At 32.8% G+C, this 17,627-nt stretch overlaps 1 protein-coding gene across 5 annotated transcripts; it reads left to right on the top strand.

Annotated features, from left to right (window-relative positions):
• The first annotated feature begins 8,780 nt into the window (after window positions 1-8,780).
• LOC107472380 (transcription factor EGL1) lies at window positions 8,781-13,296 on the top strand. 5 transcript variants are annotated; one of them, XM_016091905.3, is made up of 9 exons: window positions 8,781-9,081; window positions 9,279-9,409; window positions 9,936-10,193; window positions 10,470-10,566; window positions 10,697-10,711; window positions 10,932-10,988; window positions 11,073-11,960; window positions 12,262-12,726; window positions 12,966-13,296. In XM_016091905.3, the coding sequence occupies exons 1-9, from the start codon at window positions 9,079-9,081 to the stop codon at window positions 13,035-13,037; spliced, it is 1,986 nt and encodes a 661-aa protein (XP_015947391.1). In that variant the 5' UTR covers window positions 8,781-9,078; the 3' UTR covers window positions 13,038-13,296. The 5 variants fall into 5 exon arrangements, with proteins under 5 accessions (XP_015947391.1, XP_020990301.1, XP_015947398.1 ...); XM_021134642.2 differs by having other exon boundaries at window positions 8,782-9,081; window positions 9,249-9,409; XM_016091912.3 differs by having other exon boundaries at window positions 8,782-9,118.
• Window positions 13,297-17,627: the final 4,331 nt, after the last annotated feature.

Genomic DNA, 17,627 nt, shown 5'->3' with positions numbered 1-17,627 from the left:
CTTCATGGGCTGGTTCGTACGGACTCTTATTGTGTGAGCCTGAAAGTAAGGTCGTAGCCTTCGTGAGGCTATCACTAAGGAGTAGGCAAACTTCTCTAGTTTGTGGTACCTTAGCTCAGGGCCTTGTAGGACCTTACTGATAAAGTAGACCGGGTGTTGCCCGACCTCGTCTTCTCTAATCAGGGCTGATGCGACAGCTCTGTTTGCGACGGATAGGTATAGGACGAGGTCTTTCCCCGGTATTGGTCGAGTTAATATAGGAGGTTGGCTTAAGAATTTTTTGAACTCTTGGAACGCCTCCTCACATTCCGGAGTCCATTCAAACTGGCATTCCTTCCTTAATAGGGAGAATAATGGAAGGGATTTTAGTGCCGATCCTGCCAAAAACCTGGAGAGGGCTGCAAGTCGGCCATTGAGTTGTTGAACCTCTCTCAAACAAGTCGGGCTTTTCATTTCTAGGATGGCTCTGCATTTGTCGGGATTGGCCTCAATCCCTCTTTGTGTTAGCATGAAGCCTAGAAATTTTCCTGCTTCTACTGCGAAGGCGCATTTTGCGGGATTTAGTCTCATCCCATGCAACCTTATAGTGTTGAAGACTTGTGAGAGGTCGGTTAAGAGGTCGACTTCTTGCTTGGTTTTTACTAACATGTCGTCGACGTATACCTCCATTAGGCTCCCTAGATGGGGGGAAAACACTTTGTTCATCAGCCTCTGGTACGTGGCTCCTGCATTCTTCAATCCGAATGGCATGACCACGTAGCAATAGTTGGCTTTTGGTGTGATGAACGATGTTTTCTCCTGGTCGGGTTCATGCATCGGGATTTGGTTATATCCCGAGTAGGCGTCCATGAATGATAAGTATTGGTACCCCGAGCTGGAGTCCACCAGGGTATCAATACTCGGTAGGGGATAAGGGTCCTTAGGACATGCCTTATTCAGGTCGGTATAGTCGACGCACATTCTCCATTTACCATTCTGTTTCTTGACTAGCACTACATTGGCTAGCCACGTTGGGTATTTGACCTCCCTAATAAAGCCGGCTTCCAGAAGTGCCTGTACTTGTTCTTCTACTATTGAGGCTCGTTCTGGGCCGAGCTTGCGTCTTCTTTGCTGTACAGGTCGGGACCCTGGGTAAACCGAAAGTTTGTGGGACATTAGCTCGGGATCAATCCCGGGCATGTCGGAAGCCTTTCATGCGAAGAGGTCGAAATTAGCTCTTAGGAGTTCACCCAACCTTTGTTTTAGGGTTTCCCCTAGGTGGGCTCCTATGTAAGTGTTTTTTCCTTCCTCCTCACCGACTTGTATCTCCTCGGTTTTTCCTCCCGGCTGGGCAACTCTTCTCTGGTCCTTGTGCCGCCTAGCTCTATGGTGTGGACTTCTTTGCCCTTTCCTCTCAGATTTAGGCTTTCATTATAGCACTTTCTCGCCAATTTTTGGTCTCCCCTCACCGTTGCTATTCCTCCTGGAGTCGGGAATTTCATGCAAAGGTGGGAGTGGATACCACTGCTCCGAGGCGATTAAGGGTAGTCCTGCCGATTAAGGCATTGTAGGCTGACCCTTCGTCGATGACTATGAAGTCTATACTCAGAGTCCTTGATTTTTCCCCTCTTCCAAAAGTGGTGTGAAGGGGTAAAAATCCCAGTGGTTTTATTGGCGTATCCCCTAACCCATATAGGGCGTCGGGGTAAGCTCTCAACTCTTTTTCATCTAACCCTAGCTTGTCGAAGGCGGGCTTGAAAAGGATGTCCGCCGAACTTCCTTGGTCTACTAGGGTTCTGTGGAGATGGGCGTTGGCTAGGATTATAGTTATCACCACGGGATCATCATGCCCGGGGATTATCCCTTGCCCATCCTCTTTTGTGAATGATATAGTAGGGAGGTCGGGTGTCTCATCCCCGACCTGATAGACTATTTTGAGATGTCTTTTACGAGAAGATTTGGTGATTCCACCTCCCGCAAACCCTCCTGAGATCATATGGATATGTCTCTCTGGGGTCTGTGGTGGTGGATCTCTTCTATCCATGTCATCTCGCTTTCTCTTTCCGTGACCGTCCGACCTTTCCATGAGATATCTATCAAGCCGACCTTCTCTAGCCAGCTTTTCTATCACATTCTTAAGGTCGTAGCAGTCGTTAGTGGAATGACCATATATCTTATGGTACTCGCAATAATCGCCGCGACTTCCCCCTTTTTTATTTTTAATAGGTCTTGGGGGTGGCAATCTTTCAGTGTTGCAAATCTCTCTGTATACGTCCACTATAGAAGTCTTTAGAGGAGTATAAGAGTGATACTTTCTGGGTCTTTCGAGACCGGGTTCTTCCTTCTTCCTGGCTTCCCTTTCCCTCTCCTTGGATGAGGAAGTGGGTCCAGGTCGCCAACTCAGGTCCCTTAATTTTGCATTCTCTTCCATGTTGATGTACTTCTCGGCCCTTTCTTGTACATCACTTAGAGAAACGGGGTGTCTTTTAGATATGGACTGTGAGAAGGGGCCTTCTCTAAGTCCGTTGACTAACCCATTATTACTGCCTCTGTGGGCAGGTCTTGGATCTCTAAACATGCCTTGTTGAACCTTTCCATATAGGCTCGTAAAGACTCTCCGACCTCCTGTTTTATTCCCAGGAGGCTCGGTGCATGTTTTACTTTATCCTTTTGGATTGAGAACCTCATCAAGAATTTCCTCGAGAGGTCTTCAAAACTAGTGATGGATCTCGGGGGGAGGCTATCGAACCACTTCATCGCTGCTTTCGATAGAGTGGTCGGGAAAGCCTTGCATCTCGTAGCGTCGGAGGCATCGGCCAGATACATCCGACTTTTAAAGTTACTTAGATGATGCTTCGGATCCGTGGTTCCATCATAGAGGTCCATATCAGGGCTTTTGAAGTTCCTTGGAACTTTTGCCCTCATTATATCCTCGCTGAAAGGATCTTCTCCGCCCGGGAGTTGGTCTTCTCCTTCATCGCGGGAGTTCTTGAGGGAGGATTCTAGCTGCAAGAGTTTTCTTTCTAACTCTTTTCGCCGTTCCATCTCCTCTTTAAGGTACCTTTCGGTTTCCCTTTGCTTCTCCCGCTCTTGTTCCAATTGCTCCAGGCGGCTATGGACCAATCCCATTAGTTCAGCTATGTGGGATGGTCCGTCCTTTTCTGATTCACGCCCATCTGAGGAATTTACCTTTGGATTCTTTACTCCGGAGGTACCCTCTCTGTGTTGGTCGTTGTCTTCGTTGTCATTGCCCACGTCCAGATTCTCTTGCTCAGAATCTGTTTCCACATGGCCTTCTTCGTGGGATCTTTCCGCCATCGATGGATGATCTCTCGGGTCCCCGGCAACGGCGCCAATGTTACGGTAGGTAACCGGAGATTAAATAGGTAGATGGCGTTTGGCGGCCCAAGTGCGTGAAGGAGGAGAACTCCGGGTAATCTGCAACTCGGGAGGCTCCGTCCGACTTGTACTCGCGAGTGAATGGGGGGTGGTACCTGCAAAGACACTCCGATGCCTAAGTTAGCAAGAATGTGAGCAGGTCTAGAGAGTATTGGGCTTAGAGATACCTGAGGGGTGTCAGTGTATTTATAGTGGTGAGCCAATAACCACCGTTGGAGTAGTGCCGTATCTTTAGGGTGCTAACCGTCCCTATTATCTTGAGGAGGTTAAGATATGGCTTTATGAAGCGGTTAGAGAGATTTTAGGGGCGGTTAATCATTTGAGTATTTATCTGCCAGTTTAACCTCATATCCGACTTCTTCAGACCAAGTCGTGGTTGATACCGACTTCTTATGTGAAGGTCGGTACTTAGCTAGGCTCTAATCCTTCAGGTTAGGCCTTTTAGTTGGACCTAGGCCTTTGCATTGGGCCAGGGTATGAACAGGAATATAAATGTTTACTAAAACCAACTATCTTATTATAGTGTATAATTAATATATACACACTCTTTTCGGCAATAATATGTTACTAATGGAAAATAAATGGTTAATTACTAAAACTAAATATCCTATTATAATGTATAATATATCGATAATGTTGGGAAAGAAAAAAAGTAGATTAAATTTATCTTATTTAATAAAAAAATTAATGATAAATAATTAAAATTTATTTTATTTAATATTTATTAATTATTACTAATTTAATTTACTATCTTAGTTTGTATATATAAAATGCCAAAAGAAGTTTAGTTTATGAAAAGCAAAAATTTTCAATAAAATTGGGAAGCTGATCCTAATAAGTTATATACTCAATAATTTATTAATTTATTATCTTAGTTTGTATGTGTAAAATGTCAAAAGCGATTAAAGAAAATTTATTATATTACAGAAATTTTTTTTTTTTTATAGAATAAGGAGAATCACAAGAGTTAAATGCTTTTAGTAAAGTGAAAAATAGTGCACATTTCAAAAATATTAGGTGAGTTGGGTGTTAAAGAAGTAGTGATTTTTCTTTTTTTTTAGTGACTAAAGAAGTAGCGATTTAGAACGCAATGCTTCTATTTAAGTGGTGATAATATATTTTAAAAGAGGATTATCGGTTGTATACGGAAAAAAAATGTGTATACTTTTGTTAAAAATAATAATAGTATATTAAAAAATAAAGAATCGTGTGATGAGATCATTATTAACATATTATTTTAGTTTAAAGAGATAAAAAATTAAATTTGTTATTAATCAAAAAAATTTACTATATATCAAATGTATATATTAGTTTTTACTTTATTGTGAAAATTAGCTAGATCATAATACTAATAGTATATCATAGGGTTATTATTATTAATGTATTAACTGAATTTTAATATTTATTATTTATATATTTAAAAATTATTTATTTGATTTCATAAATCATGATATTTTTAAATTTGAATAATTTATTAATTAGTTTGTATTTATTTATTAAAAAAATTTGAATAATTTATTAATTAGTTTATGTTTATTTATTAAAAAAAGAATATTAATACAATGAATAAAAAAATAATTAAAAAATATTGCTTAAAGAATAATAAAGACAAATAAACCCCTAACCAATTTAAATTTAGAGACAACTAGGTCTTTGTCCATTCAACAATTTCTGACGAGTTTTTGTCGTGAAACTGATAGAAGGACTGGATTGACAGACGGAGTATAGGGTCAAGGACCGTAATGGAAGGGGTTTTTGGTTAAGGATCGTCTTGTCATTTTGAGAAATGGACAAAGACCGGGTTAGTACTTTACTCCAATTTTTTTTAACAATTGAGAGAATTCATTCTCGTTACTAACTAAGTAATTCAAGTTTCATTTACTTCTGAACCAAACTCCACACCACTGAAACTAAATTCTCTCTTCTCTTAGTCCATCACCACATGATTTCTCTGAAGCAAAGTAAGAAAAAGAAAAAGTTCAGAGTTAGGACAAAATTGAAGAACAAAAAGTAAGTTTCTAAATCCAAACAAAAAAGAGAAAGTCAAAGAAGTTAGGGCAAAAGACAAGATCACATGCGAAGGACAAATAACAAAAAAAAAATTTAGATTTGTGCTTCATTGAAGTTCGATGAATAAATTCTCTCTTTGCAAGTACAGAAGTAGAAAGTTGAAAATATTGAAGATCATGGAACTCTACTAGGAATCAACGTTCAAGAATCTGACTTGGAGTCAAAGTAAGAATGAAGGATTCAGATTCAACAAGCAAGATAAAAAAGGTTGAAAGAGAAGATAAAAGATATAGTTGCATGTGTGATTTAGTCACTGCTTCTACCCTATCTCTTTTCTATCATGCCGCTACTGCTTCTGATTTTTGGGAGAAGAAATCAAACATGTGCTGAAGGAGTAAGGAGAGAAAGTACAAAATTTGGGTTCCCATAACTCATTGAGCTATTCATTCTTCTTCTTCATGATTCTCATTAAATATCTTATTTTTTCAGTTTAGTCTTTCTTTATTTTCAATGGTAAAAAATATGACAGTGAGATTTGTATGAAAAAGTCATTGAGTGGAAAAAAGCAAGAGAATTAGACTTAGAGAAAAGCTTATGTTTATTTCATAAATTTTTTATAATTTTTTTTTGTTTTGTTGTCATGATTTTAAGGGGATTCCCTTACAAGTTGGGTGAATACTTTGCTGTTGAAAGTTAGGGTGAGTTCCTAGTCAAGTCTGGTTTGGGTTACAAATTGAATTTGTCACAGATAGTAGGATTGTGTAAAATCCTAATAAAAATTGGTGAATGTAGTTCTGTTGAAAGATAATGAAATTCTGCCATAGTTGTGATGGAGACTGAATGTAAGTTACATTGCATTGAGTAACTGAATTAGGATATATCTATGTGTGATATTTCTTTTTTTTTTGTTTTTGATTTTGCACTATAAAAGACAAAACAAAATAATCTCCTGATTATCATATCCAGCTATACTTCACAGTAACTTATCTTACTCATAATTCTATTTTGACTCCTAACCTATCAAAAAACAAAATCACTCTTAATTTTCTATTCAAAATATCTCAACAAAATCTTAGTTTAAAAGTAAAATTAAAAAATGTTCAAATTTAACTCTCTTTACATAACTAACAAGATTATGTACAATGTTGGTGTAGGGTTAATTTCTTCATATGATGCCATTTTGCATCCTATAAAATAGGACTAGCAATACTAATTTTATCTGCGAATATTTAATTCAATTTAATTTATTTGATCAGAATTAACAATTTGATTCGTAGTTGATCGAGTTGAGAGCAAAGCGAGTTAATGTATGAATAAGGTCAGACTCATATTTTTTTATTTTTGTAATTTTAATAAAAATTTTATTATAATTTTATTATTTTTAATTTTAATATGAATTTAATTTTATATCTTTTATTTTATTTAGTATTTTTATGAATTACGAAATAATTAAATATTACGTTTAATTGAAAAATTTGATTTACCGTGGGTTGGATCAGGTAAAATCGAGTGTAAAATTTTAAAGTGGAAGCAAAGTAGGATTGAATTTTAAAGGGAGGTATTAGGCATGTATATATTGTCCCGCTACGGTCACTGTACAATTGTACATGTATTATTGTATAGCTTTAAATAATTTTTTGTTTTCGTAATTTCTTCTTCATAAAATATATTTTTCTTAATTTTGGTACAAGCAAATTAGAGTCTCTTGGTTTTTATCTTGGTTATTAATTTATTTTATTAAATATTAACATGATAGGTTAAATGTTTAAATTTAAAGTTTAAAGTAAAAATTTACCTTAATGTATTAGCATTTAATAAATAAATTAACAGTAATAACTAAAGCAAAAAAATCTTACATTTTATAATGACTAACCACTTATTTAATCTTATTTTATCAAATCTTAATTATAAACATTTTTCCCGTAATTTTTTTTAAAAAATACTATTATCTCAAAAAAGAGTCGACTGTTAGGAAGGAAATAGGTTTAAAGTATTATTTACATTATTTTATTAAATTTTGTTTTCATTTAATCTTATCTGCCTTTTTCACTCTCCAAATGAGAATTATGAAACGAATTTTTACCAATATGAATAAGTATCTTAGCTTGTCATCAAAATTGATATCAAAGAATAATGAATAAATAAATAAATAAAAGTATTTGGTCATGATGAAAAAGCATTTAAAGACAAATAAACTGGCAACTGCACTGCAATGCAATGCAGAGCTTTCCAGAGAGTGTTCAATCTTTGAGTGGGCCAAATGACAAAACAACTAACAATGAAAAATAATATTTACAAAATATAAAGCCATTAACATGAAAAAACCCCAAATGACAAAAACATAATTTATTATTTTATTTTAATGAGTTTAGTTCTCCAAATTAACTGTATTTGGTAATAACAACCTTTAGTTAAGGCTGTCAACGAACCGGTCCGGCCATTTAGGCCCGGCACGTTTAAGCCTGTTTTATTCGCAAATTATAATTTTTTAGTTCGAATTATTTATAATCAGTTTGATGGGTTAAATGAAATGACTTGTTTACTATTTTATTTTATTTTTTAAAAAATATTTTGACAAAAAATATTATTTTTAGGTTAAAAATTTTAAATAAATAGTATTTTTTATTTGATGGATTGAATTTTCGAATCAAATAAAAAAAATATCGACTAAAAGTGATATTTTTTTGGAAAAAATGTAAAAAAAAATAAACAGACCGCGGACTAACTCGTTTAACCCATCATTTTTTTTGCTTAATCAGGTTCAGTCCATTTAATCCGAAATTTAAACAGACTTAATTTTAGAGCTAAAATTTACCCATTTAAATGAATAAACGAACTGGTCTGATGGATTTGGCTGATTTTAACGACCCTATCTTTAGTTAGATGTTTAAAAAAATAAACTAATGCTAATTATATTAAATGTCTTGGTTAATCCAAAGGCAATAATTTTTTTGAGTCAACAACTCAAATGTATTTGATTCAATATTTTATTGTCCTTAAAAGGTTTTTTATTAAGTTTACTAACTAATAAGTTACTGCATACACAAAGTGAGATTTAAACTTCAAACACTCGTTTAAGTTGATAATTCGATCAACCCAAGTTAATTTGTCCTAGAAAGCTTTATAAATAAGAGATTTGTACTTTTATTAACAATTAGTACTATTTTTTTTGGTCCACACAAGACACAACTAGTACTATAAAGACACCTATTTAAGTATAGACAACATAGTTTTATCAAAATTAATGTTCCTTCTAAAAAATACCACTTATGTTACATTACATCAAAACTAAACTCCATGTTATTAAGTAGAAAGTTTTGCACAGAAGAAAAATTAGCTATGAGAAGACACAAAAGGCAATTATGTAGTGAACCTAATCTGCACGATAGGTGTTTGTTAAAATTTCACTATGAATGTATGTGTGTGTGTGTGTGTGAGATTCTAATGATTTCAGTACGGTCAAGAAAGCAGTGTAATGATAAGCAAAATGCCACACATGCATTATGCACATATATTCTGAGTGAAATAAATTATAGTACAACACTTTAGATTCTTCAATTACTGTTGCCACCACCACCACCTTAGACTTAAAAATAGAAGAAATTGTAAACTGATTCCCTTCGTTTCAATGTGGCAGTGTTGGTTTCAACATTTTTTGCATAAAGTTTAACAACAACACTCCACAGTCACATGGTAAATTCAGTGAGCTAAAGTTGTTTTCATCTGTGGGGTGTGTACTTTGTATTCAGCTGTTTTTAAATTTTTTTGTACTGTTGAAATTGTTCTTTTTATTTATTTATTTTTCTATTGATTCCTTTATATGATACCAAAATGGAAGTAATCATTGCATGAAGGTGCAGGTTTTTTATGACATTTGAGTTGTTTTTAAGGCCATGGCTTCTTCTTGGAGTCCAAAACATGAGAAGATGCAGAAGAGTTTGAGTACACAGTTAGCTGTGGCAGTAAGAAGTGTTCAATGGAGTTATGGAATTTTCTGGGCACCTTCAACAACCCAAGAAGGGTAATCAATTAGAAAAAAAAAATTCTTAGAATACAAAAAATAATGCCACTTTTCTCTCATGACATGAAGTTTCTGTTTTGGTAATGTTTATTCTTATGAGTCTTGTGTATATGATGATCATGTGTCTTTAGTTTCATGAAGCGGTTGTCTTATGAGAACTTTTTGAGACATACATAATGCTTTCATTATGCAGGGATAAAAAAAGAATGATGTTGATGCTTCATATATCATGTAAAATGAATTTTATGTTGTTTTATTTTATTTTTTACTTTTACTTCTACTTTTTTTCCTCTTCATAAATAGATAGTAAAGTGAAACAACAGAGTTTGATGAGTAGATTTTAGGAGGAAAGAAAGAAAATTGATCTTGAGTTACAAGAAGGAAACAATGTAACCAAATGAAACTTGATTCATATCCATTACAGAAATTTCCACTGAGATTACTGAAACATAAGGCAAACTTGCTAAGCTACTTTGATACTTAAACTTATGTTAATGTGAACAATGTGATGATTGAACACATATAGAGTGCTGGAATGGAGGGAAGGGTACTACAATGGAGACATTAAGACAATGAAGACAGTGCAAACAACAATGGAGATCAAGAATGACAAAATTGGAGTTCAGAGGAGTGAGCAGCTGAAGGAACTGTACAAGTTCCTTCTTGTTGGTGAATCTGATCCACAAACAAAAAGGCCTTCAGCTGCATTGTCTCCTGAGGATCTTTCAGATTCTGAGTGGTATTATTTGGTTTGCATGTCCTTTGTGTTCTATCCTAATCAAAGGTATATCATCTTCTTCTCCTTTTTTTTAATTTATTGAGACTGTTTGGATGAACTCACATTAATTAGGGACTCTAAACACAATCAAAAACCCAAAGATACAGTAACTTCTAAGAAAGATTGATTTCACCTTTTTTGGTTATATAGAATATTTAGCTGTAAGAAAACAGACCAACATGTATTATTCCTTTCTGTCAAAGTTCTTGTAGTTAATATGTAAATTTTTTGTTTACTATGTTTCACTATCATAGATCTTCAATTTTCCTTCTTGTTACACAGTTTGCCTGGTAGAGCACTAGAAATCGGCGAAACGATATGGTTATGCAATGCTCAATATGCAGATAGTAAAGTTTTCTCTCGTTCTTTACTTGCAAAGGTTGGAACTTACCCTTATAAATTTATCATTTGTGTTTTTTGCTTTTAATTGTTGTGACACATGTGACTTTCTTCATCTTAACAATTCTTTGATCTGGACATTGGTGTCAATTGCTGTGCCCACTCCCCAGAGTGCATCAATTCAGGTTTGTGTTACATTCTCTCAATAGAGATTAAAAATTTATGGTTATAGAGAGCTTTTAAAGAAGAGAAACATACTTGTAATTTGTGATATTAGATAGTCATTTATGTCTTCTCAACCAAAAGAGTTGGTATCAAAAGCAAAAGGAGATACTTTCTGATCATTACATTATGGCAGTAACAAAGATCTCAATGTTCATACTGTGTTTCAAACCTGTTTTTCAGACTGTGGTGTGCTTTCCCTATCTAGGGGGTGTTATTGAGATTGGTACAACTGAACTGGTAAAATTTTTCATTGTTTTCTTCATGATTCTGGTTTCATTTTCTTTTCAGTGTTAGTTCTAAATGTGGATTATGATTAATTAGGTGCCAGAGGACCCTAATCTTATTCAACATGTGAAGGCTTGTCTCTTGGAATTCTCAAAGCCTATTTGCTCTGATAAATCTTCATCAGCACTCAACAAGCCTGATGATGACAAACTTCAACCATGCTCCAATGGTGAACATGTTTTGGTTGACACAAAGGTTTTGGAGTACTCATGTTCCCCAGCTGAAGAAATCAAGCTTGATCAAGATCCTATCAAGGAACTGCAAGAAGATTCCAACATGGATTCTCCTGATGGATGTTCTAATGGTTGCGAGCACAACTGCCGTGTTGGAGAATCGATGGTTGAGGCAATCAATAATGGAGGGCCTTCTTCTCAAGTTCATTTCATGGATGATGATGATGCCTTGAGCAATGGTGCACCTGATTCCCTGAGTTCTTGTGATTGTCTATCCGAGGCGTCCGAGAACCGGGGAAAGGCTTCAAAGGATGTTCAACTAATCAGGGGAATTCAAAGCTTCAATCATTTGAATAGAAGTTCATTGGATGCAGCAGCAAGTGATGAACACTTGAGCTACACAAGAATACTCTCTGCTCTTCTTGGGAGATCATCGGCTTTCAAGCAGAATCCGTATGCTAGTAACTCAAATTGCAAATCAAGTTTCGTGAAATGGAAGAAAGGAGGAATCTGTGAGCAAAATCGGCTGCGGTTGGAGCAAAGCTTGTTGAAGAAGACTCTGTTTACTGTCCCTCTTATGCATAGGAGTTTCTCATCTATCAAATCAATGAAAGAAAATGAGACAAAAGAATGGACTAATAGATTGGAAAATGCTGATGACAAGTTCAGGGAAAATGTCCTATCTGATAAAATAAGAGAAACTGGAAACTTTAAGATTCTCAAGTCTTCAATTCCTCATCCTATAAGTGAGGTACTTTGTTTTCATACTCTTAAAATCAATGTTATTGGATTTGAACTATATAGCTTCGAAATTGCATGCTACAATTCTCATCTAAAATTTGATTTGTGTATGGGATTGCAATGATTTGTAATTTGTAAAGGAGCCAATTCATCTAAAACATATTGAAATTGAAGTATTTCATGAGGTCACTTTGTAAACATAGAAAAATATCCTCTTTATGAAGTATATAGATTTATAAATACATTAATCCCATTATCTTATTATGTTTGCCTCCGTTATCAAAATTTTCTGGATTTGTCACTGCATACAGGTGGAGAAGATTTCGATCCTAGGTGACACAATTAAGTACTTGAAAGAGCTTGAGACAAGAGTGGAAGAACTAGAATCTTACATGGACATGGCGGATTCAGAAGCGAGAACCAAAAGAAAATGTCCAGATATGCTAGAGCAGATATCAGATAACTATGAAGCCAGAAAGGTTTACAATAAGGGAATGAGGAAGCCCTGGATGATGAACAAGAGAAAGGCTTGTGACATTGATGAAAAAAACATAGAAGAAATAGACAGATTTGTTGTGTCTAAAGAAGATAATAATAAGCCATTGGATGTGAAGGTTAACATGAAGGAGCAAGAGGTTTTGATTGAGATGCAATGTCCTTATAGAGAATATATATTGCATGATATCATGGATGCTATTAACAATCTGCACTTGGATGCTTACTCAGTTGAGTCATCAACAACTGAAGGTGTTCTTACATTGACACTTAAATCCAAGGTTTGTTGTCATAGATTCTATAATTTTATTCAATTTTCAATTAAGTCAAAACTTGTAATCAAGTTCTTACATTGTATAAATCGTTGTACAATATAAGAACTTGATAACAAAATTCAGTGACATTCAGAATAATTAAACTAAACCATTTATTGAGAATTCTATTTTCTTTGTTTCTTACCTTCCTCCTTCAATAATTTTCTTGTGAAGTTTGAATGAATTCTTTTATGAAATTGTTTCAGTTTCGAGGCACGGCGACTGCGCCGCTGGGAATGATCAAAGAAGCACTCTGGAAAGTGTCTGGAAATCTATGACTCTGTCCATTTGGATTTCTTCTGAGTATTGAATATTTCTTATTGTGTTAGTTACTTCAACTTGGTAACTCCATGACTATGGTTTGCTTCCTAACAAGTGTAATATTATGATCTGAGACATATTATTGTTCTTAGTTGCAAACTTTGTTACACTTGTATGAGTTCAATTGTTCAATTTAGTTTGGCCTTGTCAATTGTCATAATTTGGTGTATAAATTAAATCACTCTATTATGCTAGAAGTAATAGTTATTATTAATGTATGGCAATGATAGTATTAATTTATTTCTTTTGTCTCTTGATGTATTTATAAATTATAATTGCAAGTTAAGAAAAAATTACATTTCGTAACAACCATGCTACGTTTACATAAAAAATTAGTCATTAAATTAAATATTTGTATAAAATATATGTTAAAATATAAAAAAAAATATTAAAAATAAATTAAACATATATATTTATACATAAATACATATACATAGTGTTTAATCTTTTTTTGTCCACATAGTAATTTTGATTAGCCAAACATTTGTGTAAAGAGATGCAAGTAACAAAGAAAGTATGAAGAAGAAGACAAAACAAAGTCATATTTATTAGTCCAATTTCACGTGGGCTTTGTTTTTTTTCTATTATTATGAATATTACTTTGAAAATTTTTTTCCAAAAAGTAGCAACAATTTAGTGATTGTTTGGGCGTTATTATTTTGATAAAAAAAAATTTATTTTTTAGTGTGTTTGACAAATTTCTAGTAGTAAAAGTAAAAACACTAAAAAAATCAGAAAAACATCTTTTTTGAGAAGCTGTAATTTACATCTTTTTCTAAAAGATCTTTTTTCTTTAAAAAAAAAAAGATGTTTTTCATATAATAAATAAACAAAAAGTACTTTTATATTGTTATACTCAAACATAATTGATAAATAAAAAGATCTTTTTACATGAGATACCCAAACATAAAATTACTTTTACTTTTCCATAAGATCTTTTAAAAAAAGATAACTCGAAAAAAGATATTTTCTTAGAAATTCACCCAAACAAGCCCTTGTTTACCATCCGAAAAGAGGAAAATTAAGCCTTGCTAGATGGGGAAGTAAAATTAAGCCTTGCTCGTACATGGACTTTTCGGGTACAAAATGAGCCACTTTAAATAGGTTCATTGCTCCGGCCCAGAATACTATTAATCCGGCATGGGCTACATGAACTCCCAGTAGTTTACCGGATAAATTGACTTGCTCAACTAATTTGAGTGTCATCTCTTCTTTTTATATGCAATCATTTATTTTTGAAAAGATATACGTATTTGAATCATTGGCAACTTGCTTATATATACCTGAATTTCTTTTCGTTACAGTTATGATCATGATCTTATTATATTTGATCATATTATTTTTGTTTTGATTTGTTTTGGTTTGGTTCATATTGTTGGATACGAACCCTTTTTGTTTTATCATTATCTGATTAATCACAACAACTTCACATTTATGAACTGTTTATTGTTTTGGTAATCTCATGTTAGTGTTTTATTATGGTTGTACTAATGAAATGAGATGAAATAATTGATTTATTAAATACATATCTTATTTGCATAGTTGACTATGGGGTACATAAATAAGGGATGCATTTCTTTTTCCTAATAATATGAAACCATTTATTTATATATAATATAGTTTAGAAAACCGCCAACTGTTAAAATAATGAATTTATCATTGTATGTGATTATGTAATTCCAAATTAAAAAAAAAAACTAACTCAAAGTACATTATGATCCAAAACATAATTCACATGTATTCTCAAAATTTTAAACCAATAAAAATAGAAAATAAAAAAAATGTAATTGGTCTTATTAGGGGTGAGCATGGCCCGGTCCGGCCCGATTCCGATCATTTTAGGAGCTAATTTGGTGTGATTTCATCGGGTCTAGGGTCGGGTAAGGATCTCAAAAATAGACCCGGTCATTATTTCGGGTCGGGTTCGGATCATAGCTCGGGTCACTCGAAATCGGCCCGGTGGCTCGGTCACCATACACAATAAATATTGTGTATTATTAGTGATGGATGATGGCTATTATTATGTGGAATTTAAGTATTATAAACCTTAATATTTTGTGTTATTAATCATTATATATAAGACTATAAGTTAATGTTTTATATTTAAAATGCATAAGACTTTAGACTAATGCATAATATTATGTTATTTGTATTGATTTAAATATTTGGTGTTATTAGGCAATATTAGTATTGATTATGGTTATGCTTTAATTTTAGAGAAGAGTTGGTTCTTGTTATATTTTTTTAAGTGAATTTTACCATGTCAAATAATGGTTGGAGTCTTGAAAATTTGGATATTTTTACATGCTAACTTACAATAAGGTATCAAGGTAATATAATGTTAACGCGGTTTTCACCCGATTTTCATCCGATATAGTTGTGGCCCGAAAGGGTATATGTTTCATCGGGTCTAAGGTCGGGTTCGGGTCTCAAAAATGGGTCCAGTACATATTTTGGATCGGGTCTGGATCACATCAAACCCAATTTCATCCGACGCATGTAAATCCCTAGGTCTTATGTACTCTTTATGTACTCTTACTATAGTTAATTACTATCAATATTAAGTTAATAAAAAATAATCTAAATAACAAAATCAAAAACAACTAAAATTAAAAATCAATATATTTTTAGTAAAAGAAAATGATTACTATTATTATCATTATACTTCCCTTTCGTTTTTGCCAAGTCTTGTATAAATTTTATATTTGTACCAAGTCTTGACTCTATACTTAAAATCTAATCCGCTGTCAGGATCCCCTCCCAATCAAGGCTTGATATGAATTCAGAGGAAACCCTGATTGCTGATTAGATTTTAAGTGTAGACTCAAGGCTTGGCACAAATATAAAATTTATACATCTCTTAAGTACAAAAACGAAAAAAAAGTATAATAATAATAGTAATCATTTTCTTTTACTAAAAATATATTAATTTTTAATTTTAGTTGCTTTTAATTTTGTTACTTAAATTATTTTTTATTAATTTAATATTAATAATAATTAATTATAATAAAAGTACACAAAGAATACATCAGCCTAATCACAAAATTTTTTTGGTCAGTTTTCTATTTTTATTGGTTTAAAATTTTCAGAGTACACATGAATCATGTTTTGGACCATAATGTATTTGAGTTAACCTTTTTAATTTGGAATTACATAATCACATACAATGATCAATGATGAATTCATTATTTTAACAATAGGCCGTTCTCTAAACTATATTATATATAAATAAATGGTTTCATACTATAAGAGTAGCCTCTACGTATATACGATTCAGCTATTACACTTCTTAATATTTTTTGTGATAAATATTAATTATATAGATATATAAATATCTAATTTAATTTAATTTTTGTTTTTTATTTTTTAAATTAATTATATTTTAATTATATACTATTATTAATATAAAAATAAATTTTACTAAAAATTTATTAATCTATTTGATTTATTTTAGTATTAGTGTTGTGATTAAGGTTATTTGTTTTGATATTAGTGTTAAAATTTATTGATAGTATAGTTAAATGATAGACTTTATGAATTAATTATTTTTTTATTATGTCTGCATTTTATATTTGTTTAACTAGAGTTTTATGTTTCTATTTATACAAATAAATAATTCATAAAAATTATACAAATAAATAACAGTATATAAATATTATTTCAATATATAAATAAAAAGCCATTCTTGTATAATTATTTTATTAATATGTTTCCATATATATATGTATATATATCCATGTATGTATTGTGTATTTCTTGGGATCAGATACCTCCATCAATTTTGTGAAAGGGATACAGCTTGGATTGTAGAATTTTACCAATTTATATACACTAAATAAATGGGAGAATACAGCTTGTATTTACAAGCTGCCATGCATTATAAAAAATTTAATATCTTAGAGTTGCTTAGAGTTTTGCATAAGATGGAGTCACAAATTTTAATATCTTACATAAAACTATCCATTAATTATTGTAGATATATATACATTTAAAATCAGCTTTATTTATCAAAAATTAATAAATTCAATAATTTAAGTAGTTCATAATAGTTTGCTTCTTTAAGTAATGCCTCAGAAAATAAAACAAATATTTATGCACATCAACCAAAACCAATAAGAATATATATAATATAACACATACATTATTATTCTTTCATTTGAAGTAGTTGGAAACTCCAACTTTTCTAGCCCATATTGTAACGGCCCAAATCATCTGCTAATACGATATTGTTTACTTTGGCACACAAAATTTTGCAGTTTTGTCTTTGACGATAGAAATAATAGCCGAAACCTCCCACACTCACTCGTCAAAACGCGTTATGCATGCTAGCGAACAATCCATTGTAAGGTCCCACATCGGCTGGAGAAGAGAACGAAGCATGCCTTATAAGGGTATGGATACCTCCCCCTAGCATGACGCTTTTTGACGAGTGAGTGTGGGGGGTTTCGACTATCATCCCTATCATAAAAAAAAAACTGTAAGACTTTTATGCTTCAAAGCAGACAATATCGTACTAGCGTTTGGAATATTACACATAAATTTACATT

This window comes from Arachis duranensis, chromosome 2 (assembly GCF_000817695.3).
Source record: "Arachis duranensis cultivar V14167 chromosome 2, aradu.V14167.gnm2.J7QH, whole genome shotgun sequence".
Classification (NCBI taxonomy): domain Eukaryota; kingdom Viridiplantae; phylum Streptophyta; class Magnoliopsida; order Fabales; family Fabaceae; genus Arachis; species Arachis duranensis.
The sequence above is the reverse complement of the archived record's forward strand: the minus strand, read 5'-3'. Positions and strand labels throughout refer to the sequence as shown.